This window comes from Coturnix japonica, chromosome 3 (assembly GCF_054131305.1).
Source record: "Coturnix japonica strain WE chromosome 3, WE-NBRP24, whole genome shotgun sequence".
In the NCBI taxonomy this organism is placed as follows: Eukaryota; Metazoa; Chordata; class Aves; order Galliformes; family Phasianidae; genus Coturnix; species Coturnix japonica.
Window position 1 is genome coordinate 59614660 of NC_140665.1, and position 26571 is coordinate 59641230.

The window sequence follows — 26571 nt, forward strand, 5'->3', positions numbered from 1 at the left end:
TGTGTGCCACTCAGCATGTTTCCCCGCGTCTCTCTTTCCTGCTGTTCGTTTTTGGTAAGAAAATACATCTCTCCCTGTAAGAGACAACGGTAGAACACCCAGTCCCGCTCTGCTCCTCGCGTGCGGACTCGACTGCCTTCGTACGCACGGTCGGAACCGAGCGGCCCACCCTCCAGCAGCCCAACCCGGACAGTCTCGGGTCCGACGGGGCGTGGCGGCCCGGGGCGTGGTTGGAGGGCGGATGCAGCACGGCCCCTCCCCACCCCGCTATTGGCCCCAACGCGGCCCCGCCCCGCCCCGCCCCGCCTCCGGCCGCCCGGCAGTTGTTCCGCGCGGGCGGAGCGGGAGCGGCACCCGCGACGGCGGCGGCGGCGCGGTTGGAGGCATGGGCCGGAGCTGACAGCGCCCGCCCCGCACACGCCGAGCGTCTGCCGTGCGGGGAGGGGAAGAGTTGACCCGCGGCCGCTCGGGAAACTTTCTGTCCGCCGTCTGCGGAGCGGAGCCGTCCGGTGCTGGTCGGGTCGCGTGGCGTCGCTCCGCTCCGCTCGCAGCGGAGCGCGCTGAGACGGCGGGGGGGCCATGCCCGCCTCCAGCCTGCTGCCGCTCTTCGGTAGCGCGGCGGGGCCGGGCGCGCTGGGCGGTCCGGCGAGCGGCGGTGCGAGCGGCGGGGGCAGGAAGGCGGCGGGCCCCGGCGCGTTCCGGCTGACGGAGAAGTTCGTGCTGCTGCTGGTGTTCAGCGCCTTCATCACCCTCTGCTTCGGGGCCATCTTCTTCCTGCCCGACTCCTCCAAGCTGCTCAGCGGCGTCTTCTTCCACTCGACCGCCCTGCAGCCCCCCCCGCCGCCGCCGCCCGGTTTCCAGCCGCGCGCCCCGCCGCAGCCCGGTGCCGGCCCGGCGATGCCGGAGGATGCGGGCGGGGCGGGCAGCCTGGAGCGGATCCGCGCGGACCACGAGCGGGCCCTGCGCGAGGCCAAGGAGACGCTGCAGAAGCTGCCCGAGGAGATCCGCAGGGACATCCGCCAGGACAAGGAGAAACTTCTGCAGGACGCCCGCGGCAGGAAGGAGGCGGCCGCCGCCGGGCTTCCCCAGCGCCCGTTCCAGCAGCCCGTGGGAGCCGTGGGACGAGAGCCCGCCGATCCCGCCGTGCGACAGCGGAGGGACAAGATCAAAGAGGTGGGTGACGGCGGACCCGCGCCGGGCAACAGGTCCTGCCCGGCCGCCTCCTTCTCCTCTTCCCCTTGTGTCACAGCGCCGAGACCCCGAGGAAGCGCGCACCCGGGCTGGGAGCGGGGAGACGGCGGGCAGGGCGGCTCGGAGCGTCTGTCCCGCACCGCAGGCGGAGTGCGGTCCGCTTGGTTATAGCGGTGCGGCGTCGCGTAGTGTGTGGTGGGCTCTGATTCCCTCTCTTCCCTCCCCGAAGCGCTTTGCCCGAGCTATGCGTAGGTAGGGCTGCCGCAAGCCAGGGGCTCGGTTGGGTCTTTCCCATAGAATAAGGGTTTTTCTCTGTAGTTCAACTTAATGGCATCACTGACGCTTTTGCTTATCAGTTTGACAGTTTCAGCCGCCTCCTGGGGTTACGGTTTATGAATTAATAAGTAGTGTGTGTTTCCCGTTCTGTGGTGATGAAGATGAGATAGGGAGCGAGGCTGTAATAACCGACTGTTTCTGTGTTGGTGAAATACCCTCAGCCTGTATTTGGTTTTGTTTTATGATATGTTCTTACAAAGCAATCGGAAAAGTGTGCATTTACACTACACAGAACTCTCAGATCTCATACCGTGCTCTGAGCATCAATTAAACTGTTGTAGCAAACTGTGCGGGTCATAGGCAGAGGCAGATTTGGAGAAGGGAAACTCTCCTGAGTGCATAATACAGAGCACAACTCGAAGTGTGCGGAGCCTGTGTTCTCCTGCCTGCAGCCTCACAGCCTCCTTCAGGCACACAGAGCAATTAAAAGTACCAACAAACAGTTCCCTGTTATCTGGAATTGCCCTGTAAAAAAAAAAAAAGGTTAGAAATGGCATACTGAGGCTCCAGAAACTATGCATGACATTTGTTGTACAGCAGAGTGCAACACGTAAGCAGGATGAAGGAGATAATACTGAGAGATACTGCTGATTTTGCAGGGTTAGCATTGTGCCAACTTCTTCAGTGATGTTTTAGTATATACGTATACAAGCATGCTTGTGTGCATATGAGAGGTAAATGTATCTACATCTATACAAACCCCAGAACCCCATCCTTATTTCTTTCTTCCCTCCCATCCTGTTCCTCTTATTTTTCCTGACTTCCACCTGGGAAGCCCTGACAGCAGTGGAGCCCCCAGACCAGATGTTTGGCTGCTGTAAGCACAGGAAATGATGGCAGAGAGGCTGCTCGTAGTTCTCAGGTCTTTATTCTTTCCTTTCTTTCTCAGTGTAATTCATTAATACTTTGTTGTTTGTGGAAGTTTTTTCCTCCCTGTTTAGTAGGCTAACTTCACATTTACTTAATTGCTCTGTCTTACTGTACCTTAACCAGTTTAACTTAATTTTTTTCTTTTAAGAGAATACTCTTTTTCCCTGACCTTAAAGCAATGTTTCCTATTCTATATTGTTTCATGTGCTGGCCTTTCTAATGCTCTTCCCCCTATTTTTCCAAGCTCTTGTCCACTTCTTTGTGTCAGGCTGGAATTCCAGTCTGCAGGCTTCTTAGGTATAGTTTTATATTGTAACTTTCAAGAATGTGAACTACGCCCTAAGAGAAACAGTGGAAATCACCAGTTACAGTGTGGCCGTTGCGTGCTGGGATTGTAGACTGGGGAAGACATTGAAATAAATGTTTAACTCTAGCCAGTACCAGCAAAAATGGTTTCCAGCCACAAAACAATAAAATAATGTGAATTGTGTAATATTTCTTAATGAGGATTTAATATAGAAATGTTAACCTCTTTTATCTATGGCATACTTTTTTGAATTAAAAACAAACAAAAAACTGGGAAACATGAAAAAGATGGGAATATAAAGACTTTCTGAACTTTATTTAGTGTTGAAACCAACATATTATGGCAGATAGCTAGAAAAATTACTAAGTTTCTACAAGCTTATCAAGTAAGTCAAGCACTGGTAAAGGCAGCGAAGCGGATAACTCGTGTTGCTGCCATTGCACTTTGCCCTTGTGGTAAGGGGATGCGGCTTCCCAGCCCAGAGCACTGATGTCTGCTGTGGTGCTCTTCTGGTTTCTCTTCTGATTATGAGTTGCTAGCAGGCACTGAGGGAGGCTCTGGTAGCACTGCCTGTCCAGTGCTTCCTGTTGTAAAACTGTTGTCAGCTGCTTGTGTTGGATTCTGTACTGGCTGAGCTGAGGCTGCCTGGGCTGTGCACCTCCATCAGGCTGTGTGTTTGAGGGAGCTTTGCACAAGGAAGCACAGCTGCCCTCAGGCATGTCAGTAAGGTTGTGTTTTGTTAGCGATAACTGTCCTGGCAGTTTCCCTGTTGCTCCATTTCTTGGAGCAGGGCATGGGTATCAGGTACTCCTCCCATTGCTCTCTTCTGGTGTCCTGATAAGAGCTCTGGGTTCTGAATTAGGAGTCTGGTTTCTACTCCTGTTCTTCCACCTGCTGAATGGAGAGGCAGCCCCTGCTTTGAGTAGGTAGTCCCCATTGGTGAGAAAACAAGCTGATATTTGTTCAGTCTGTGCTGTTGTCACCATTGGTTGTGGCTGGATGTCAGAAGTAACTGAGAGAAAAACATTGGGAAAGACTTTCAAGTACATAGACTGTTTGGGAAAGGTGATGTGAACAAAAGTGGTGCCAAGGAGAATGTAGAAATTGTGGGGATGGGCTATGAAAGCAGGAGAAGTCTGTTTCAATTAGGAAAACCTGACTTTGAATATTCTCCAAGTTTCATTACTCTCTCCCTTCTAGGAGAGAGAAAGGGAGGGGGAAAGCAATTGAATTACTTAGGTGTTAAGTAAATAACAAAAATGGAACTCTTTTTATTTCAGAGAAAAGGAATAGAAAGCAATGAATGAGCTAGCTCAGGTACAAGTAGCAGTACAACCACATTAGTGTAGTGCTTTGCTCTGACTAATCCTACAGAGCAGCAAGCTATTGGTGGGGCATGGCAGCAATGCAGTACTCTAGTCCTGCAGAGGATAGCTAGCTCAGAGCCTGTGTGTTATTGTATGGTACTGTTCAGACATACGCCTTCAGGACAGTGATGGGAAACTGGAGCATGATGTCTGTAGTGCCATGACCTTGCTCTCAGTCTCTTGCAGTGCTCCCAGTGCTTGCACAACTCGGAGCTATTGCAGTCACCTAGCAGAAGTCCTGGAGAGGAGAAGTGTATTCCCTGATCCTATGGTTCTTGTGCTGTTCTTTGGGACAGCACAGCAGTCACAAGGCATCAGAACAGACTAAACAACTGAAGATTATTACTTCATGCCGTCTTCCTGTAAAGAGCTAAATTGGAGTTGAGTTGGCTGTGTGAGTTCAGAGTTTCCAAATTCCTAATTATTATTATTGTTATTATTATTATTATTATTATTATTATTATTATTATTATTTATTGTTATTATTTTGTGGTGGCTTTTAGATTTAGCAGTGTTGCAGGGAAGATCAGAAATATCTGGAGGCAGAAAAGCTTGTGAACGTGGACATAAAAGGCTAATCAGAGATTTAATATGCACTTGACATAGCAGCGCTTGGCTCTTATCAGGATTTTCTGGCTGTGAGGGGGAGTGATGGTGAAGTTGCAGGGGTGGCTTGTGTTCAGGGGCTCCCCCTGCGTGTTTGCAGCTCTCTGGCTGTTGCTGCTTGGGGAGAGTGATGTATGTTCTGGGAGACGTTTTCCTTTTATTGATTTTTCATTTATTTATTTATTTATTTAATGAGATGAGGTGAGTTTACTAATACTTCTTGCTGTCAGAAGAGGAGGAGAATCTCTTCTGATCACTTACTCTTGCCTGCTGTCTCCTTTGCATGACTCCTTGGAGCCTTCTGGAAGCTGCTTCAGCTCACTGAACTAACAGAGAAGTGGCAGAAGTGCTGCACATTGGGAGGCTGTTTTCTCTTGACTCTTTTTCTTGGAACAGAAAAAGGGAAAAGAAAGAAAGGAACATTAATTACAGAACCACTGGTTCCTGCAGAGTACAATTCTCTGTGCTTTCACTTTGAGGAAGTTGTGGAAACTTCCCTGGACCAAGAGGAAAGGGTTAAACTGCTGTATTCAAGTATGGATTCATGTATGGAGAGATTTGGGTTTCAAACACATAGAGCCCCATTTCCTGGTGGCACAGATCCTTATGTATTCATGAGGATGCTGTGGAAGAAAGAGAATCTGTATGCAGTGAGTAATCAGGTAGAGATTCCTGGCAATATGTTGATGATGCAGTTTACTTCTGAACTTTTCTTCAGCTGCTCTGACCTTAATGCAGACATCTTGCAACTGTAATTTAGTTTCTCAAAGGAGTTTAAAATGTATCTTAGTATTTTTATTTTTTTACCCCAGAGTTTTATTTTTCTACCTGCAGACTTCAGTGTTTTTGTATCTGCTAGTCCTTTCTGAGATTTCTACTGTGCATTCCTTCTGAACAAATTCTAGTTCTTACATTTATTAATTGATAGTGGTTTTGTAAAAGACAAGAAGAAGGTGAGTTAAATGCCTGAATACAGGGAATGCCATATGATGTGTAGGTAGCTTTTACTTCTAAGGTAAGGGCATCCTCTGGTGCTCAGAGGCATTCTCTCAGTTTTTGTTGGGAATTCTGTGCTCTTGTGGGACGTGGATGTTATGACATCTAAAATGCAACAAAACAGTGAACTAAATAGCAGGCATAGAAGTAATAACACTAGAAGATGCAGAGGAACTACCAATGAATTACTAAGGACATGGGTCAGTGACTGTTCAACAGTGTCTGCAGGCCCTGTACAGAGCCATCCTGATCTGCCAGGGGTGGCTTTTGTTTGTTTTAGGACTATTGGTTATGAGGAGGAGGAATGTTTTGGTGTGCATGCTTGACTGGAATAGGATCTTTAACCATTCTTAGTTTGTGTTTTCCATCCTTGCATCTTTCGGTGAGCTCACCTGGATAAATGTTTACTTTTCTTATGTTCCAACTTGGTCTGCATTCTCTGCAGGTATATTAACAAGACTTGTGAGTGTTCTGTGGATTGAATAGGTACCGAGTCCTTAGATTTGTGGGGAAAATGAAAAGACTTTAAATGTTCATGGAAAACATCTGGCTTTCAGAAAAAAGAAAAAAAAAAATCCAGCATATGATTAATTCTTTAGCTGAAAATCATGTGCACATCTTATGCAAAGGCAAAACCTAAAATCCAGACACACAAGAGTCTTCATGAAAGCTAAATAAGGTGATGAAAAGGGGCGAGGTAAAGCTTAAAATGGAATGTCTCCTGTATTTTGGCAAAAGTTATATTCCCATGGTGATAATTTTCTATTTAACATCAGTGTAGCAGCCTATGGCAGTGATTTAGTATAGAGAAATGGAGTAAATCATAATGTTGGTGAGTACAACTGCTTAAGGCTGTAATTCTGTGCTGTGGGCACACCAAAGCAGAAAAATTCCACCTGTTTATTAGAATCTACTATTAAGGCTGAAAAATGTCTATTTCATTCAAGCAGAAAAATGTTAAGAGTGGTAGACAGTCAGGCTTTGATAGCTTCTTTGAATGTTAATGAAAGCGCAGATCTATGAAAAGAAGATCACGAAGAGACAGGAGACAGCGCTTCTTGTAATTAACTTCATTATGCAGGCACTTGTATGACTGCTGGACAGATACCATTTCTTACAGCTATCTGAAATACAGTGCAGTAAAAACACTTCAGTGTCTTCACTTTTTCTGTTTTTTCTTTTATTTTCCCTCCTGGTTTTGAGGAGCCAGCATAGTGAATTCCTGTGGTTTTCATCTCAAATAAAATGCCTTAACATGTAGTTCCTTTATCTGCCCATTAAATAGTAAATGTGTCTTACAAACTTGCTTGGCTGAATCTAATACTTTGGGAAAGTATTCATTGTTTGATTCACTGTTTGCTGCTGTGTAATGGTACAGACCTTCTCTGGCAGTAAACTGCAGCCAGAGATAGTACAGTGATGCTAAAACATTCTGCTTTCTAGTAAGTAACTCAGTTGTACAGAGGTATCTCTGCATAAGTAACGTTCTAGACACACTGTTTTAAAGGGTTCCGTAGATTATTTTAAAGTTATTCTTAGAAATGACCTTGTAAAACAAAGAAAATAATTGTTTAGGTGAACCTAGGTGATAAATAATATGGGAAGTGTACCAGGTAGTCTGTATACTGCTTCCTTTTTTTGTCTGAAAACCTCCTTTATCCTAGAAATGTAGCATATGATAAAATGAATGTGTGCACGCTAAGAAGAATCTGTCTTCCTATTTTCCATCACTTCCTATAACCAAGCTTGCAAGTCTGCCATGAAGATATAATTGGCGAGTAATAAAGCGCATGCTTCCTTGCCTGATACAGAGTAAGTGAGACCTTTCACAGAACTGTGGTTAATCCCTTCTTGCAACAGCTACTGGGAAGCCTGGCTGCCAAGCAGGGGAGGTTGTGTGGCAGGGCCCAGAGGGGTCTGGGCCTGGTGCAGATGGTGCGGTAGGGGGGATGGGTGGTGCACAGGGAGAGGCCCCAGCTCAGTTCTTTGCCTCTGAACCAAGGGCTGTGCTTTGTTCTTGGCTTTGCTGCATGCTGGGCTGCCTTTCCTCTTGTTTATGCTTTGGGTTTGCACCTGGATTATGGAGTCAGGCCCAGGACTGCAGGTGTGGGTAGCTGTAGTTTGGGTTCTGGCTGTGGGCAATGCGAACAACACCTGAAATCAAATGCTCTGATCTGACTTCGTTCTGAAGGGAAGTAAAAGCCTAGGTTTGCCTTTTTTGCATCTTGTTATCACCACTTTGAAATCTATGGTAACCTAGAAATGCTCACATGAAATAATGCAGCAGTTGGCTACAACTCTACACAGTAAACTGGTTGGATTTTATAGCTGGTGTTTATGAAGATAAAGGTATTGCTCATTCTGATGCCTCTAATTTTAAAAGCTTTTGTAGCAGATTGGATGAGCGTGTAACCTGCTGTTACATTCACGCAACTGTTAGACTTTCACAGCCCTTGTGGGAACACTGAGATATGTAGTCTCTTAAGAAAAGGTAACTACAAGTGTAAAATCTACTTTCATTTGTCCTCCCACACTCTCTTGGAAAATATATGTACCTTGGCTTTGAAATTGCTTAGAAATAAAGCAAGTGAATGAAAATCTGACTTATAAGATACTTGGATCCTTTTTTAAATGCAGGTATCTAATAAGGTAGGAAAAAACATGTAGATGGGGAGAGAAGATAGGCAATATTGAGCAAAGGACCAAAATGATGCTGTGCTAGAAAGAGCTGGTGGCTGTGCTGCTGCATCCAGCTGTTACAAGACCTCCTGTGTGTTCCTCAAAAATTCTTTCAGAAGAATCAACCTTTTTTTTCTGTGATGCTGGGCAGAAAACAGGAATGGAAATTTCAGTGTAAAGGCACACAGCATTGCAGTTCTCTTGTGAAGGTATATATTGGTGGCACTTGCGTTACGAGCAACGCTGTGTATGTCATCTGTATTCCATAAGAATAAAATAGAAAATAAAGTACATCTGATACTTTCTAACAGAATTGTACATCACCCGACATGTGTAGAGGTGAGCTTATTGCTTGGCAATGTAAAACTTTTTTTAATTCAAAGTCTGTGCTTTTAAAACATAGCAATAAAATTGTGTTCGATCAGTGTGGATTGCTTCTTTAATTAGTATTCAGACCACTGCAGGCTTTATTTATTTATTTATTTATTTTAGTATCTGCATGTTTTTCTTTTACTTGCTTCACTGCATAATAAACATCTATGTGCCTTTTGAAATTTCTTTTGTTCAGGGACTGCTTTCTTCCAAGGAAATAGGAAATAGCTTGTGTAAAAGAATACCAAGCTTAAAAAAAACATTTTGCTTTCAAAATGTTGCTCTCAGGGAGATAGTAATTTTAGTATTCCCTGATATGCACACACAGATGCAGACTCAGTCTTTAACTCCACTGTCAGTTTTCTCACTGCCTTTGAGCACTGACATCTGTTGGTGCACTGAATGGTGATACTGATAAAGCTGTGCCCGCTTTGCTGTCTGTAGGGAAATGTGCTGCTTGTTACTGTGGTTATAGTTCTCCACCCATCTGTGATTCTGAGAACTGCACTTCAAATTGTGTGTCAGACCTAGACAGTAATACTAAACGCTTTAAGCTGAAGCTTGAAGAAGAGGAATAGATGTTAATTACATTGTGGTGGATTGACACCCCCTCGCCCCATCCTGCAACAGAAAACATGATTACTGTTTATAGAGTAGAAGATTTGTAGCAGTTACACGTTTGAAAAATTGTAATACTTCAAGGCTGTGTATTGCTTTTTCCGTTCTGGTGAGACTGTCTGAAGAGCCACCATGGGGGGGAAAAAAAACCCAAACCTGCTACATAATGACACACTGTAAGTTGTCTGATACTTTTATGTCTCACTCTGTAAAGCTCTGGGGTAAGCATGGTACTGAACCTGAACTGACTCTAGAAATGTGTGTGATATTGTCAAGGGCTGAAGTGATATCTCAGATCAGGAAGGGCACTTCAAAATATGACCTTTCTAAAGAAAAGCCCTTAAGCTTCTCCATGCAGTATTTTTTTTAAAATTCATTGTATTTGGACAGAGAAAGGCATTTATTTGCGTCTCTTTCCATGTGTGTGTCTTACAGTACAGCTAAATATTTCACACAATTAGTAAATGATAAATTCTCATTTGTAACTGAGGATGTTTGTTGTTGGCTTAAATAAGCACATGTAATAAATACAGGTTTATTTTTATTTGCAAATTGTCAGCTATGTTGAAAAAAAAAAATTACACGCATGCTTCAAGCAGAATCCAAATCAATAACCAGTTTTTCATAAGTCACCTTATGAATCTAAACCTCTGCAGATAGTAGATGGTCTGTGAGAAAGTTTTCAGCCTTCACGGAGTCTGTGGTCTAATGCAGCCTGATGATGTGAAGAAGGCATTATGAAGGCACTGTTGGTCTGCATTTATATATGCTGTGGTTTTTGTTCTTTCTCCCAGCCTTCTTCTTACTGCATAATATTGTCACTGAGGGATTCAGACTTTCTGCTAGACCTCTTGTGGCTTCTGGTCACTGTCTTGAAGAACTGACTTCAAAAGTGAATCAGGTTGCTCAGAATTGAAGTCAGGTTTGGAAAACGTCTGAGGAGGGAGATTCTTAAGCCAGTCTGGACAAACATATTCCCAGGTCTGCAGACTCTTTTTATTTTGGTATCAAGTTAGAATATAATTTTCTTCTTAACTGCTCCATCCCTAACTTCATCTTCACTTACATACCTGTCTCTCCCTGATAAACTCTTTGCAAATATGAATATAGTAAAGATCAGAGGCAAAACAAACAAACAAAAAAACCATCATTATTGCTTAAGCCTTTTCATGTCCTTTGTTGCTAGTTTTTACAGCCTGTTGAGCAGCCAGTCCATTTTGTTCGGTCCTTTTGTTGATGTTTCTGTAGAGGCACTTTCTGTCCTGTAGCCATTTCCAGCTGAGCTTTGGCAACCTTCAGCACTGCTGTAGGGCAGCCCCTGCCTGATCCTCCTCCTTGGGCTTCCCTAGGGGTTTGGGTTCACCTAGGTGCTCCACATCCAGCCTGGATTATTTCATTGGCCTCAGTGACCTCCTGCCAAGAAACATTCTTGTGCTTGGTGATCACTGACATCTCCTGGGTACCGCTGCCCTACATGGATCTCTCCCATGAGATCCTGCAGATCAGGTCCCTGGACAAATCACAGATGTTAGAATCATGGAATCACAAGGTTGGAAGGGACCTACAAGATCATCTAGTCCAACTGTCCTCCCATTACCGTAGCTACAGCAAACTACTAAACCATATCTTGGAGCTCCTCATCCGGATGCCTCTTGAATGCTGCCAGGGACGGGGACTCCACCACCTCCCTGAGCAGCCATTCCAGTGCCTGACCACTCTCTGAGAGAAAAAGTTTTTCCTTATGTCTAATCTAAACCTCTTCTGGTACAACTTGCGTCCATTTCTTTGGGTCCTTTATGTTGCCTGGGAGAAGAGACCAAGCCCCTCCTCATCATAACCTCCCTTCAGGAAGTTATAGAGTTACTGAACTTGTTCCACAGAAGCCCAGGGCCTTTTTAATTTGCCTTTCTCAGCTTTTTCATGATTTTAAACTCTTCTTTCTAGCATTTAAGTAGATGTATGGTTTAGGCATTTATCTTACATGCATAGCTTGTTTTGAAGTGAGCTATTATTGTAGGAGGTGGGGCAGCAAGGGAAATGACACGTGGCCTTTTCTAACTCCTTTGCATCTGTTCTTCTTTTCCATTCTCATTAGGGAAGCTTAGTAGGCACTGTGTGTTAACTGAGTTTGTATCTTGAAATTTTTAAAACTGAGAAAATGTTTACCGGCCACACAAATGTGGTTAATACAGGGAATTCCAGCTTCAGTTTTGAAACACAAGCTACTGATGGAAAGTGAAACTATTAGTTGAAACTTTTGCCTCTGCTGGGTATGAATGGGTAACTAGTATTCTGACGTACTGTGAGAAATGCTGTTAAAGATCTGCATGGCATTCTGAAGCATATTTCCTCTGCATGCCTCTGATGAAAATGTAAGATGTTTATACACTGCAGAGATGAAACTTAGGATGTGAAAGCTATTATAGCACAAGTACAAAGCTGTCAGGTTTGAAGTTTATATTGTGACTGAAATCTATACCATTGAATTAAATTTAAAGTGGAGTTCTGATTGGTTTCTTTGTAAATGCTTAAGTAACTTCTATTTGCTAATTTTAAAAACTTGTTTTTTAATTATTTTTTCATCTATTTCATGTGACTTACTGTATGGTTTACAGTAGACCTTGTAAATATTTTTACAATAGTGTTAGATTATTGCAGTACACTACCAATTCATGGGAATCCAACTTTTTGGTATTAGATTTTTTTATCATTTTTGATATCACAAAGAAGTCTGGCTCTCCAGAAGGTTGGTTTTGAAAATTAAGTCCTTCTTCATGTTTCCTTGTCCTCAGAGTCCATATTCACTGGTCATTTCTGAAAGCATAAGTTTCCAGCATCATAGTACATGAGCATCCCTTCAGTCTGACATGACTGTTATGACTTAGTGATGTGGGAGGTAAAGCTTTCTCCAGCAATAGCAGTGAATATGTAACCTTCCTTTTGCTTTAGTTCAGTTATCCCTTGTTATGGGATCAGTCCAATATGGTTTATGTATGGTGTTCACCGATAACTTTTGCAAGCAAAAGTAGGAAAAAGTAGCCGTAAAACCAGTATCACTACTTAAGATGGAAACTAATGAAGTTTGAGGAGAGCACCTCTGAGTTTTGGAAAACAGTAGAACTTTTTTAGCTTCAATCAGATTTCTTATTTCTCATCTTAATTTTTCTGAAGTGCCTGTGGATTGTGGTTTCATTTCATCAAGAAAATTATTTTGAATCTATTTAGCAATCCAAAGCTTGACCAGTAGTTGTGTCTTCACTTCTGCATTTCTTTATGTGTTCTTTGAAGAAAAAGTTCAGCATGTGATTTTCCTAAGGAAAGCAGGTGGTGTGTAAGCTAACCAAGTCATACTACTTGGGTCTCTTGAATGTGAAAAGAAATTTTAGGTGGGCAGTCTTCTGATCTGGCCACTGGAGAGAGGAAAAAAAAAAAAAAAAGCAACTAAAAGCATTTTCTTAGCTACAGACTTTACTGTGAGAAGTTTGAAGATGCTCATATTGCTTAGTTGTTTTAAACACACAATAGTACACTGTATTATGTTTTATGTGTTCATTTCAGAGTAACTTTATAATAGCTACCTGGTGTGCTAATTACCTATGACTACATTCTGTGAAGAGGACATGGTGTGGATGTTTTATTCTCTTTTGTTTGTACACAGTATTTTTTGTGATGCCTGTTTTATTCTTTGTTTAGAGTGGGGAACCTTTTCTACTTTAGATTCATGCCGCTTGAAAAATGCAGTTTTTTGTTTGTTTTCTGAGGAAGGAACAAAGCCACCAGCTGATGCCAAAGACAGATCTCAAAAAAAGCTTTAGTAGTTCTTTTGTCTGTTTGAACACGTCAGAGCAAATAAATGAGGATGGGATCTGATACCTTAAAGTCAAATATATCTAATGTCTGTTTTACAGGCCACACCTCATCTCCACACAGGGGGAAAAAGAAAATAAAAAAATCTTCATGCAAAAAAATCTTCTTTACTGCACTTTCACCAGCAACGATTCCCTTGTATTTAGAACTTGATGCTGCTGTTAGTCCTGTGCTACATGGGGACCTTCAGCTGTAAAATGAGCTGTGAATGTGCCTTATCAGAAGATAGTTTATTCATAATTTCCCTTTGATATTCTAGCTGTACTTTAATATCCAGTTTCAAATATGCTGTTTACAGAAAACATCCTGGGAGGCATTGGAAGTACTATAATCAAAACAACTGGAAATTTGTTCTCTTTTCTACCACTCCTCCTAAATCCTCAAAAACAAAACAAAAACAACAACAACAAAAATTCCTCCACCCCCAGTGACCAGTATCCAAATTTCAGCTTCCTTAAAATAGTCATGACCTCATCTAACCTATCTAAGTTCTCCAAAGTTGACGGAGGGAGACTTGGTGGGCTATGTGATGGGGTAAGTGACAGCTGAAGTATGTGGTCATGTGCTGTACGTATATTCTTTTATTTGCTTTATAACTTGGATAAAAGCCAGGCTAACTGAACTGTAGTGCACTTTGCATTATGTGTAAAAATGGTATCCAGTTTGAACAAATTGACTGCAATAGTTTTCTCCCTGGAAGGATGCTGGTGGACCTACATGGGATCACCAGCTGATCCTTCCAACTGGGGCAGGGAATTAAGTTCTTCCAGTGTATTTAATTAAAGGATACCTATGGCTGATGGCTGGCCTTTCACCTGTTTACTTATGACATTCCAGTGTCTCTTCTCTACTTAGAATGGAAGGGGATGGAAATTTGGACATTACAATGGATGAGTGCTTCTTTTCTTTATGACCGTATCTGTCAGCTTCAAATAAGGCCAATGATACTCTCTGGGGGCTGCCATTTCCTTCTAGAAGGAAAAAAGCCGTAAGCAGCTTTGGTTAAAATCAATGAGAAAACCACCAGACTGCAAATATTAAACAAGTTTTTCAGAGTATGTGTTTTGGATTACTGTAATTTTTGAACTTGGGTTTAGTTAGTGCTGTCAGGAAACTTCAAACGCAGATGTGATTCTGATGTGCTGCTCCTTACAGACCATTCTTTTTTCCACTCTGCTTGACAGCCCCTTACTTTTAGTTTGCAGTCAGATTACAGCACTCGCTTGCACCAGCAGGCATTATTGACTTTTAGAAGTAAGTGTATGTTTGACGTTGACTTTGAAACTTCCTTAAAAATGTAAAATACTTGCTCAGTGTTATACTTCGAGAGTTTCTTGCTGTGATTTCTAGTTCTTGCCTATTATCAAGTAGCAGCAGCATCATATTATAGGGTAGTCATAGGAATTGAATTAATTGCTGTGTTTCTGGCTTTCAGTCGTCAGACACAGGCACTGATACGAGATGAGCCTACTTGCTTTAGTCAAATCTGCTGTGCTAGGACACGTAAAAGGACTGGACTAAAAGCTGATTTCTCTTCAAAGAAATGACAACCTTAAAAGGATATAAGCTATTATTATTGGGTACAAGCAGAATACGAGGAAATGAGTCTGTTCTGCTCAGTGAGATAGGACAATGCTGGAGCTGGTGTATTTGTTTTTGTGACTGATAGTTGAGATGGTAAGATTTCTCTGTAAATATCCACATCAGCAATTTATTATCTTTCTTATCTGCTATAGGTAAATTTTTAACTTTCAGTTAACCATGTCAGCTGAAGGTTGTAAATAGGCTTAACCTGATATGGTTATAACCACCTACAAGTCTGTTTTGTCACTAGCTGTTACTGTTAAGACTTGATACTGTGGCTGCAAAATCATTGTTAGCACACTGTGTTGGACACATTGTTGAGGTTTTGGTTTTGGAGCTCTGTAGTTGTTCAACAAAATGTATCATCCCCTCAGCAAGAGACTAAGTGTTACTTTAGACATCTCAGAGAACTGTTACTTATTTCTTTATTTATATTTTAAGTGCTGCTTCAAAACAATAGCTTTCTACTTAAATGTTCTGTCAAGTCTGAATCTTCTGGCCACACAACATCCTGTGTTTTGACTACTATTTTAGAAGGTAATACGCTCAATAGAATGAGTTCCACTTCCTTAGTACAGAGAACCACCCTAATTGTTCAGAGAAGTCAAATTTGACACGCATTTCTTTGCACTAGTTCTCAGCTCATATTTCAAATACGTACTTGTCTGCTATACAGATCAGATAAGTGTATGAACAAGGTAGAAGCAAAGGTCAGTGAACTTTTAAATTGTCTCCTACACTCTGTCCGTAGTGGGCAGTAGGATGTTTAGGTTCTAAACAAATACCAGATCTATTTAATTTAATAATACATATATATATGTACATATATACAGATTCTCTGAAATGGTATACATATACGTGTGTCGTGCTCCAATTTAAGAGCAATGAGATACTTTAAGGTATTCTGAAATAGTTCACAGGAACATGCCCCAAATTGAGGATGAATTGTTAAAATGAACTTGGATGTGCTGAAACACAGGTCTCCAGGTTGCCTCCGTATGACTGCAGAGTTAAATGAAAAACAGTCCAGAAATCTAAACTGCAAGGATGCAGAGGCTAATGGGACCTCATTTCTGTGCTTAACAGAAAATAAGTTGGAAATTAGGATGTATTGTGTTAAACTGTAAAGAAGTGATGTTGGGACCTTCCAAAATGTCCTGTTTTAAAAACTAATAATAACAGTTACTATTTATGTCATGGTGTGCAGGTGAGCTAAGTGTGGGCAGTCATCTGTGCATGTGGAAAATATAAGTCAAGGTTTTACAGAAGTGAGCAGATGATAGATTTGTGAGTGTGCTAGGATTTTTTGTGTGTTATGTTTTTTTGGTTTTTTTTTTTTTTTGCATGGCCATTATGGGATGGAAGTCTAAGTTTATGAAACTAGAAACCAATGTACTTTTTCTGTGTTAGTTTTCTATACATCACCAGGGAGTGTTTCAAATAAATGAAATGCTTTAAATTCTTATAGTAGAGTGAAACATTTCACTCTTTTATCTGAAAATGTATTATTAAAACAACTACTTCTTCTGTTTTCATTTTTGAAGGGAGAAATTATGAAAGAGTAAGTTCTGGAAATGAAACATTGCAGTTTTGAGAACACTGTTAGAAGCTGTTTGAATAGTTTGTATGTTCAACTCCTCTCTGCTCAAAAAGAAAGATTCTCCTAGAGAAATGTAACATGAGAAGGATTGAAATCTCTGTTGTCCTAAGCTGTCATCTCAGAGGCATGCTAGTTTAATGTGCTCAGTGTTATATTCGAATCTTTAAAAGTTAAAAGCTTTGGCTTTCTGTAATTTGATTCTGAGATCAGTAAGTGCATGGGGATGGTGAGATCATAGGCAGCCAACCTGCGCGTCTGTAGGAGTAAAGGCATGCTGGTCATGCATGAGATGTAGGACTGGATGCTATGATAACATAGATATTTTATGTAAGTTTTTAAGCAATGGATCTTACAGAGCATTTTGGAGAGCATGACTTCTTCCCCATTTTAAAATGCAGGAACTAAGGTAGATTGGAGCATTCTTGCTCCTTCTGATAAAAAAAATAGTAGATAATTAGAAGTAAGCTAATTTATACATCTCTGATAGTCTATTCTCCAGTACAGAAATCATTGCCAAAATACCTAATAAATATTTATATATAAATGTTTCAAAATTATTGGATTAAATAGATTTAGAATTATCCATGACAGTAACGTAATTGGGAGAAAAAAATAATAATATTAAAAAGTTTTTAGTGCATTTTATTTAAGGCTATTCTGATAAATATTCCTACCTGTCCAATACAGGATGCATCAAATGAAACTGATAGGTGACAAAACCAGAATAAGCCTGTTGTTAACATGCTGTGTTGTCAAGCTATAGAGCCCTTTCTCTGGGATGCTGTCAACATCAAGAATTTACAGTTCAGAGAACAGTTGGGTAATTCCACGAACAAAGACTCTCTTGGGGATTGTTAATCATACAGACATCCCATCTGGCCCAGAGTGTCCCAAACTCTCAATGTCTGAAGACTGATAGTACTGATAAGAAGTATTTTGGTTCGCTTGTCCTGTTCTTAAACTTTTGTTAGGGACAGGAAGTTGTGGTAAATAAGCCATTCAGAGCCATCTAGTGGTTTGGGGAGGAGTGTGGGTGGGGACAGGGACCTTTGTTGCTTGATTTCTACTCAGAGAAATCTCTTGTGATTTCTTTCTCAAAAATAGAAGTCACTGTAGGTAGACTCTGGAACTATTGCCTAATGGCACAAAGAGCATTCTTAACTGTCCTAATTAAATTACATTAGTGTTGCTCAAAAGTAAGTGAGCTAAAAGTTTGGGGGAAAGTCTGTTCTGTCCTGCACGTTGCTTGGACATCAGGAGGTTCCCTCACTAGCAGACGGAAGATCAGCTAGCGAGAGGTTCCCTCTCACTTTACGAGTTGGATAGAGGTACAATGAGACCAACAGCAGATTTCATTTCCCCTTCAGAGGTTGCAGGGGTGTTTGGAGGGGCTGCTTACCCCCAAGCAGCTCCAAAAACATGGATTGTTTCTTCTTGCATTTCTTTATCTCATTTTTCCCTTTCCATGTTCTTTCCATCAACTATCCTCACTGCTTCCCAAGTAAACAGCTTAGTCCTGTTTCCCTTTCCATACTGACCTCAGTTTTGTTGACTTTATAATTCATTTGATGATACAGTTGTCCTGGTAAATTCTGTTAAGCTGCTGCTCCCTGTTATCTATAGAGCTTGCCCTTTTCTATGCTGTTATCTCATTAGTGGTGCATAGGACAGAGCAAGCCATCTGTGTATGTACTGCTGTTCCTCCTCTGTTATCTGCAGCATCTTGCGCTTGTTCCTGTTATCTTGTCAGAAGAACCATGAGATTGGGTGGGACCTCTGCTCACTACCCTGACATACAGGAAGTTTTTTTAGTTTATAACTTTGTTATATTCCGGAATAATATAGTTTACATATACCTCAATGTTTACAATAGGAACACTCTAGCAATATTAATAATGAGTCTTTATATCTGAAAGATTGCACTGGAGGTGAGGAGACCCAGTGTCTGGAAAGAGACAGACTTGCAAGAATCAGACCCAGAGCTATACAGAGAACACCTGTGGAGGAAAGAAGGGTAGAGATCTAGGGAAGAAATGTGAGACCAGAAGAATATTTACTTGTTTTCTAAAAATGGTTCACCCAAAACTGTATCTCCAGAATTTACAAAATTTGCTCACAGGCAGCCTGTAAACCAGAAATGAAAATTGACAGGGCCTGTCAAGCAGAGTGCTAGGGAAGCTCAGCTCTATGCCTGCTCTGTTCCTCACCCATCTGCCTGCCTAGAAGGGACTTGTCAAATCCAGTGAAAGAAGCAAGTGAAATTGATGTGTTTGGGGTGTTTTATTGTTAGTGGTTGTTTTGTTTTACAGAGGGGTAAAGGGCAGCTGCTTTTTAAACATGGACAGTTGGATTTTTGACAGAGAACTTCTCAACCGGCTGTAGTCTACTAGACATAACTCAGTGACTCAACATAGGTCAAGTTCCTTTTTGGGAAATTACCATGATAGTTTAGGTATTTTGTTTCTGCTTTTGCTAAAATACTAAATACTTTGATTTTCCTTTGAGTAACTTGAAATAAAATGTGGAATCAAGAGAAGTGATCTGAGAGACTTCATACCTTCCTGGAAAAAAAAAAAAAAAAAAAAAAGAAAGGGAAGGGAAGGGAAAGGAAAGGAGAAGACAAACTCTGCTCATATTTCTCTTTTCTCTTGAGGTTTTGTTAATGGATGGCTTCCTGTTTCCCCTGTTTCCTACTTAGGAGAGGCAGAACTCTCACATAGGTGTCTGAGTGGTTGAATTATGGAGGAGTAGCCTCTGTCTTCTGTATCTGTGGTACTTCATGTATTTTTGTAATGTACCACACATACTAAGAAACAAGTAAGTTTAGATGGCAATGCAAAGCCAGAACTTGTGCCTGTTAGGGAATAAGTCTCTGCTTGGTGGGCTGGAAGCTGTATAACCCTGCTAAAGCTACAGCGTGTGGAAGTTGTCACAGTATTAGCTGTGCTATGGATAGCCATCAAATGGCAGTGTTACAAGTAGGGCAGATGGGAATTATGCTCCATTTGTGCTGTGAATGCTATAATCCATTTGGAGTAATTTTTGTTAAGAACCGAGCAACTGTAATATGAAATCTCATTTTCCTCTCTCTTTTAGCAGTGATTCCAGAATGTTTGCTTTTTCAGTAACAAACTAAATATTTGTGTGTTTCAGCTTCTCTTCCCTTGCACAAAAGTAGTCAGGAGGAGCCTCTGCTGTCTGAATGCTTTTACTTTGTTCTTATTCTCTATTTGTCCTTTTACAAATAAGTACATCTAATTCTTCAGACTTTCCATTGAGGAAAATATCTCTGTGTCTCTTATTTGAATTCTGTTTCCTCTGTATTCTTTTCTGCCAGGTGGTGATTAGAACAGAATACTGGTAGTCTTGGTTGGTGTTAATTGCACATTGGTTTTATGTTCTTCCATTCATTTCCTTGTTCAGCTGCACCAGATTTCTTCTGCCTGTCATAAAGCATGAACACAGACATTCTCCATAAGCCTATGACAACTCTTATCAAATCTGAAGAAATATTATCTTGTGGGGGTACCATTGGAAATGTAAGGAAAACATTGTGTGAGGCATTAATATGCTATTTGTAGCATTGAAAGAGATGCTGTCTTGAGGTTAAATTACTTCTAGTACCTAAATGTAGATATATATATATTTTTAAGGTCATTTTTAAACCATAGCTCTCTATAAAAGGCATCATTGCCTATATGTACCTTTTTGTGTGTGTTACTTCCAAGGTGTTTAACTCCAGCTTAAACTGTGGGAATTATTTGTAGGTCGCTCTGAAAGTAATGTCTGCTATTTATTTCCATGAAAACTACAACAGCTACAAGACCGTAATAACACTTTTTGATAGAGCAAATTCTCAGCTACAAAACATTGTTTTTCAACATAGTCACCACCATTAGGTATGTATTTTTTCCAGTGAAGAGCAAGAACCTGCAGGTCATGCTCATAAAAATGTGCGCCAGTTGAGATGTCCCACTGTTACCACTGCTGAAATGTGCCACCCGCTGCCTGACTGAGCTCACACCCACTGTTTAGTCTCCATAAATGTTCAGCAAGCATTGATGAATGAGTGCTGTTTTTTTCCAGATGGAGGAAATCAGTGACACACTTTTGCTTCATACACACTTCCATTCTGTCAGACTGGCCCTTTACTGCCATCTGTCACACAACAACGAAATGCAGTGAAATACTGTTGGAAAGGTTCAGCTTTTACTGCCATGCCACCACCATCCGCCTCTGATACTGTGGGCAATGTAATGAAATAGGAGGCATTACTTTCAGAGCAGCCCTCATAGATACCAGTTGGGCACGTGACCAAGCATCTTATTACTTTTTTTGCAGATGACTGTGTGAACTGGAATGCCAAGCTAACTTACAAGTCTAGTGAGGGTTATGTGGGCACGGATAACGTGGTAGAGGAATTAAGCAAAAAGGTTAAGATCTGAGCATTGTGTATTTTGAGAACTTCATTGGCACTGGTTGTGTCAGGATCTACAGGCCAGATAATGACATAGATGTTGTAAGAAGAAGATAACAGTTATGTTTGAAATATCAATTTCAAATGCTAAGGTAAAACTGCTAAAGATGAAGAACTGATACTCATTTTTTGTTATGGTGGCTCTTTCACTGTTGATACAGAGAGCAACTACTAATTTACAGAAATGAATTTTCACCTCAGAAAAATTATTACCATGCAGACCGAGTTTCCTAGAAATACTAGAGGGCTGAAAATATAAATATATCTTAAAATAATTTACTCTTGACTTCATATGCATCTCTGGGTGAGTTGTTTGATCAGTCCTAAATAAAGAAGTAGATACAAACATGAAATGGGCAGCAATCGTAATTTCATACATGACACTGTATTTTCATCACATTTTGCAGAGGTCTGACTATTGCAATTATTCTTGAATCTTTCTATACTAAGACAGTAAGTAGATAGTAGCAGTAAGTAGCTCTTAACTTGCTGTCTGAAATGAGCTGACAGTGTTTTGCATAGCTGAAGCAGTTTATGCAATATAGAAAAAAATCTTGAAATATTTCTGATGGCTTGGAAAAATCTTTAACAACTCATAATTCTCCTCTGATGTATTTTAAACAGCCAAAATCTTGGACTGGAATGAGAGTTGCATACTTGTTGACAGGAACGACCTTTGAAAGGCTTGGCTTGGAGAGGGCCTCAAAACCTATCCAGCTCCAACCCCCTGCCATGGGCAGGGCTGCCACCCACCAGATGTGGCTGCCCTGGGCTCCATCCAGTCTGGCCTTGGAAACCTCCAGGGATGGGGCACACATTTCTCTGGAAGCAACATGTTCCAGTGCCTCACTGTCCCCTAAGTGAAAAATCCCCCCCTTTACCTTTAGGCTGCTCACCAGCCATTGCCAGGGATTGTGAATTTTGCATTTCTCTCTGCTGTGCATCAAGAAATTCCTTCTAGTCTGTTTCTCCAGCCTGTCTTAGTCTCAGAATGGCAGTTCTGACACTCCCAGGTGGGGTATCCATCTGCCTCCTTCCACCTGATGTTATCTGCAAGCTTGGTAAGAGTGCCACACCCTTCAGGTCATCAAGATGCTTAGAAAATAATTTTAAGAAGCAATGTATTAATATTGTCTGTTTGACCTCTATATAACTGTTTTTCAGCTGTTGAGAAACACTTGAATCCTTTTGCTCTAATTTCAGGCTATTGGGTCACAGATACTTCTCTGAATATCATGGTAATGATGCAGATTTAGCCCCTGATCCATGCTGCAACTGGGTCCTGGATTAATCTATGTAAATACTCTTCTGTGAGTTGGCACTTTGACTTCTTTCAGTTTTACCATAGTCACAGCAGTAAAATTGAGGAAAGTGCTGCAATTTCTTTAATAAGGTGCAGGAGAGGGGAACAGAAGGGAAGGACCAATTTGGTGCAGAGGGAGAGGAGAAATTACAGCTGAGAGTTGTGCATGGATGAAAATTTTATATGGACTGCTCTGGTCTGGCCTCTTGTTGTGAGCTGCTGGTTTGAGGAATGGGCAAAGAGTTTAGTGGCAATAAGTGGTGTTTTGGAAAGCTCAGTTCAAAAATACTAAAGAATGTGGAAAAAAAAATGCAATTAAGGAAAAGAATGCACTTAGAAGGTACATCTGAAATTTAGTTTTCTGTGCCAAACTGGATTCCTGTTGCACCTACAGCTTTTTTACTAGTAAGGGTACAGCCTTCTGCCTCCTAATTTCTGAAGTGTGCTCTGGTACAGATACAGGATTGTGGAATGAATGTAGACTTATTTTACTGAGGGGAAGAAACTGCTGTTAGGATTTTTGTTTGCTTGTTTCTTTTTTGAATAGCATCCTAGAAATCTTACAGCCTTGAGACAAGGGAAAGTTGTAGGAAGGTACAGGGGAGAAGTCCAGCCCCAGCTAGTTGAGATAAGAGTGCCAGCATGATATGTGCCACCTGCACAGGTTCATCACTGATGTGACATGCTAAGAAAGATCACAGACAATTGTCAGTGAATTTGTGCAGGAGCTTCAGCAATCTTAGTGCCCACTGATACGCAATAATATGCAACTGTATAAAGTCATTTGTATTAAAGAGAAAGAAAAATAATAAACAGGTTCTTCAAAAGCATTTTCCTCCCTTTTTATGGTTTCAGTCATGCTGAAGTGGTGACTTGAGTCACCTTGGTATTCATCACTTCATATGGATACACTGTGCACTGAGCTTATTTTTTTTTGTTTGCTTTACTCCTGCTGAGATTGGGAATTTCAGTAGCAGCATGGCTGATTAGTGCCAGGTACCTATACACGTGTAGGAGATGCAGTCTCAACTATGAATAATTCATAATTTAATTAGAAGCAAACCTTATCAAATAGCAGTTTAAAGAACAGCAGAAAGAACAGAGGAGAACAAAAGCGTGGTTGTATCATGCAATTGCGGGAGCCTCCTTTTTGACCCTGTTCAGCTCAGGATTTCTTAGAAACTACAAGAAGTCATAAGTAGCCTAGGAAAGAAAGATGACACTAAGTGGGATGAGTTACTGTATAACAGTGTTCTTCATTGGAGAAGTATTTCCACAGATTGCTTCCTTTTTTTTCCCCATTTCTCTTTTATAACATTAGTCAAATTATGCATAAACTTCAGAGGCTGATACATATTCTGCATATGATCAAAGAAACATAAGGTTTTTGTACAATTCTAGAATGCTTCTCTAAGTGAAAATCAGTTTTCTTTCCTACTATTGTCAGTAATGAACAATGACTTCAGTTCTTGCACATTATGATGTGATATATTACTCTTTTAACAGATGTTTCACTAATATAAAAGGTATATGTGATTATATTTAAAAATGAACCATCAGTGGGAAAAAAACAACAGCATTAAACGACACCAACATTGGAGCCATCACTATTTTGTCCATCATGAAATTTAAATAAATTAATCCAAGCTGCTGAAATCATAGACTTTTATGAAGAAACAGCATCCAGCATTTACACTAGTAATACAGAAGTAATTTTTCAGTCCATCTGTCAAAGAATCCATCTGACTTTTCCATTAGGTTTTGAAGATGATGTACCTTTGGAGAAGTACAGTGGTTTTGGGTGAAAGCTCTAAGCTTCAATTTTATTTTTTTTTTTCTGAAATCTTGGTAACAGTTGCTGAATTGTAAGATAGGGACTGTATGGAATCTATTTCCATATTACTTAGAATGCTCTTTTGTTGATTTTCTTCCTGTATATCTACACAGATGTCAGTGGAATTTGTAGCTGTCTGAAAATAGAGCATCTTCAACATAATGTCAGCTGTGTTAAATTTCATAGTGCTATACTTCAATACTACATCTGCATTTCTTTTTTTCCCTACTGATTTAGTTACCGAGAATGTGCCATTGGTTCCCCCACTAATAATTGTGAGTTGGCTGTCAGAGCAATTTGACAGCATCTGCCTTGATGCTTTCATCAAAAATGTGCTTTCAGGAAAAACTCCTAAAATGCCTACAGCATGCAGTGGAATCCAGGCTTATTTGGATCTTTCTCCCCTCCCCTCAACACACACACACACCTTCTGAGTATATCATCCCAATCCCTCAGTTTTAAAAGGAAATGAAGACTTCTTTCATATGTTTTTTGCTTGGTATACATCAGGCAAAAGAAAGCTGAAGTTGAGTGAATTAAACCAAAATTGAGCTAGAAGCAATCTGCTTGTCCTGCTTTGGTTGGTTTAAAGTAGAATAAATACTACTATAATGGACATGCATGACTACAAGACAAGGTTTTGACATGGAGCTGGTAATTTCATCTGGCTGAAATTAACCAGATCTTAGGCTTCTGAGAATGCAAGGACAGTGTTCTTCATGAGGAGGGCTGTGAGTTGTTCACGCCTTCTTTGGTTTCATTTAGACATGCGAAAGTTCTCAGCTGGAATATTTTGGCGCTGGAACCAATTGTTTGCTTTTCTTATTGGTGTTGGGATTATTTAGAGAAGCAGCCCACTGATATAGCCTTGATCTTAGTGATACCAATGTTTGGAGTATGGAGGTGTCTTCTTTGCAACTTCCTCTGCCATACCGCCCTGTGACTTTTACTGAATTGAACTGTGCTTAAGCAATGAAACCCAGCTCTGACTTACTGCGATGCTATAATACATTTAGGTTGTGTATTCACTTGTTCAGGGAATTCATAATTGTAGATGTGCTTTACTGTTTGGTAAAGAAAAATATGTCTAATAACTGAGTAAAAAAATTGCCACCGGGGAACCAGGAAAATTGTACAGTAATTTTCAAATGAACTCTTGATTTTGATTTTTATTTTTTTATTTCATGAAGGCATATCACAGCATCAGGGCTGGTGTTCTTATTGATTCTTATACAAAACAGTCTTATTTTTGTGTGTGCCTGTGCATTAAGCAAAACAGAGGGTAATGAAATAAGTGTAGAAAGCAACCTTACCTTCAAATTTCCTATTCAATTTAGTTAACTTTTGATTAGAATTCATGTTACAGAATTAATGGAATAATTTATCCTTTCAAAATGTGTAAAAGAATGAAGTGCTGTGCAGCTTCTGTCCCTTGGTTAACAAATGATGCCCACAGCAGCATAAGATGAATATTAGCTGGATAGTTTAATACGCTGCTAAAGAGGCTTACAAGCTACTGTGAGGAGTAGAAAATACAAGAATAGAAGCTTATCTGTAACTTAATATAACACATGTGGGAATAATACTTAGCATTTCTGTCAGGCTTTCCATATGAGAATTTTGGAGTGCTTTGCTGTACAAGTGATGAATTAATCCTCAGAATAGTTCTTAATGTTTTTATTTTCCCTCTTAGTTTCTTTTTTATATGTGGAACTTGGATTTTTTTTTCTGTATTTATTTATTTATTTATTTATTGTGGGATTCTGAAATGATGGAGTTTGCTTATATATCCTTTTTAAGACAGATTCATATAGAACATTTCATGATACAGTGTGCACTTTTAATATAAACAGAAAATCCTGTAAATTGGTTTGGCTGTTTTGCATCTCTAGGTATTTTCACCCACAGACTGCTGTGTGTCCTATGCTATGGACAGTGGTTTCAGAAGCAGTTTTGAGACTGAATCATTAAGTACTTCTGACTTCTCAGTCCTTCATTCCCGTGAGAAGGCAAATTGAAGACATGGCTTAAACTGCAAACACCTAAGTGTTCTTAAAATCTCTAACCACTGATCACTGGAAAATGGTAACTGGTGGTTCTTGTCACCATTTCATTAGCTGATACAGCAGCCTCCTTTGAGGTTTATTTGGCTGGGGGCAAATTCTATCACAAAATTCTCAGAGGAGCGCAGTCTGAATGAGGTTATAAACAACAGAAATCTGTCAAGCTCCTGATTTGCAATAATCTTTCTGCTGACAGGTAAGAAGTGGCTATATAAGAACATGAAATTTCAGTGACAGGATTTATTTTACATGTCTTGAAGCAGAAAAACAAAATTCTGTTGCCAGTATAGCAAGGGAGTATGTTAACATCTTTCTTGTTTTGTCTGACTCACGGAAAGGTATAAACAGTACTAAGTGCGGTCAGCTTTCTTTGGATATTTGTGATTTTTTTTTTTTTTGCTATTTTGTTTCTGGAAGAAGAGAGAGTTACTATAAGATGAAGAGTTTAGAGTAAAAATCTTTTGGTTATAAATGCTAATTTTTAATCACATATCAAACTCT

General features: G+C 40.6%; 1 protein-coding gene across 2 annotated transcripts in view; it reads left to right on the top strand.

Annotated features, from left to right (window-relative positions):
• The first annotated feature begins 299 nt into the window (after nucleotides 1-299).
• MAN1A1 (mannosidase alpha class 1A member 1) overlaps nucleotides 300-26571 on the top strand; it is a 129248-nt gene continuing 102976 nt past the window's right edge. For both annotated transcript variants that reach the window (XM_015858710.3, XM_085541762.1), the window contains exon 1: nucleotides 300-1173. In XM_015858710.3, the coding sequence (XP_015714196.2) occupies nucleotides 580-1173 (594 nt within the window). In that variant the 5' untranslated portion in view covers nucleotides 300-579. The remainder of the gene's footprint in view (nucleotides 1174-26571) is intronic.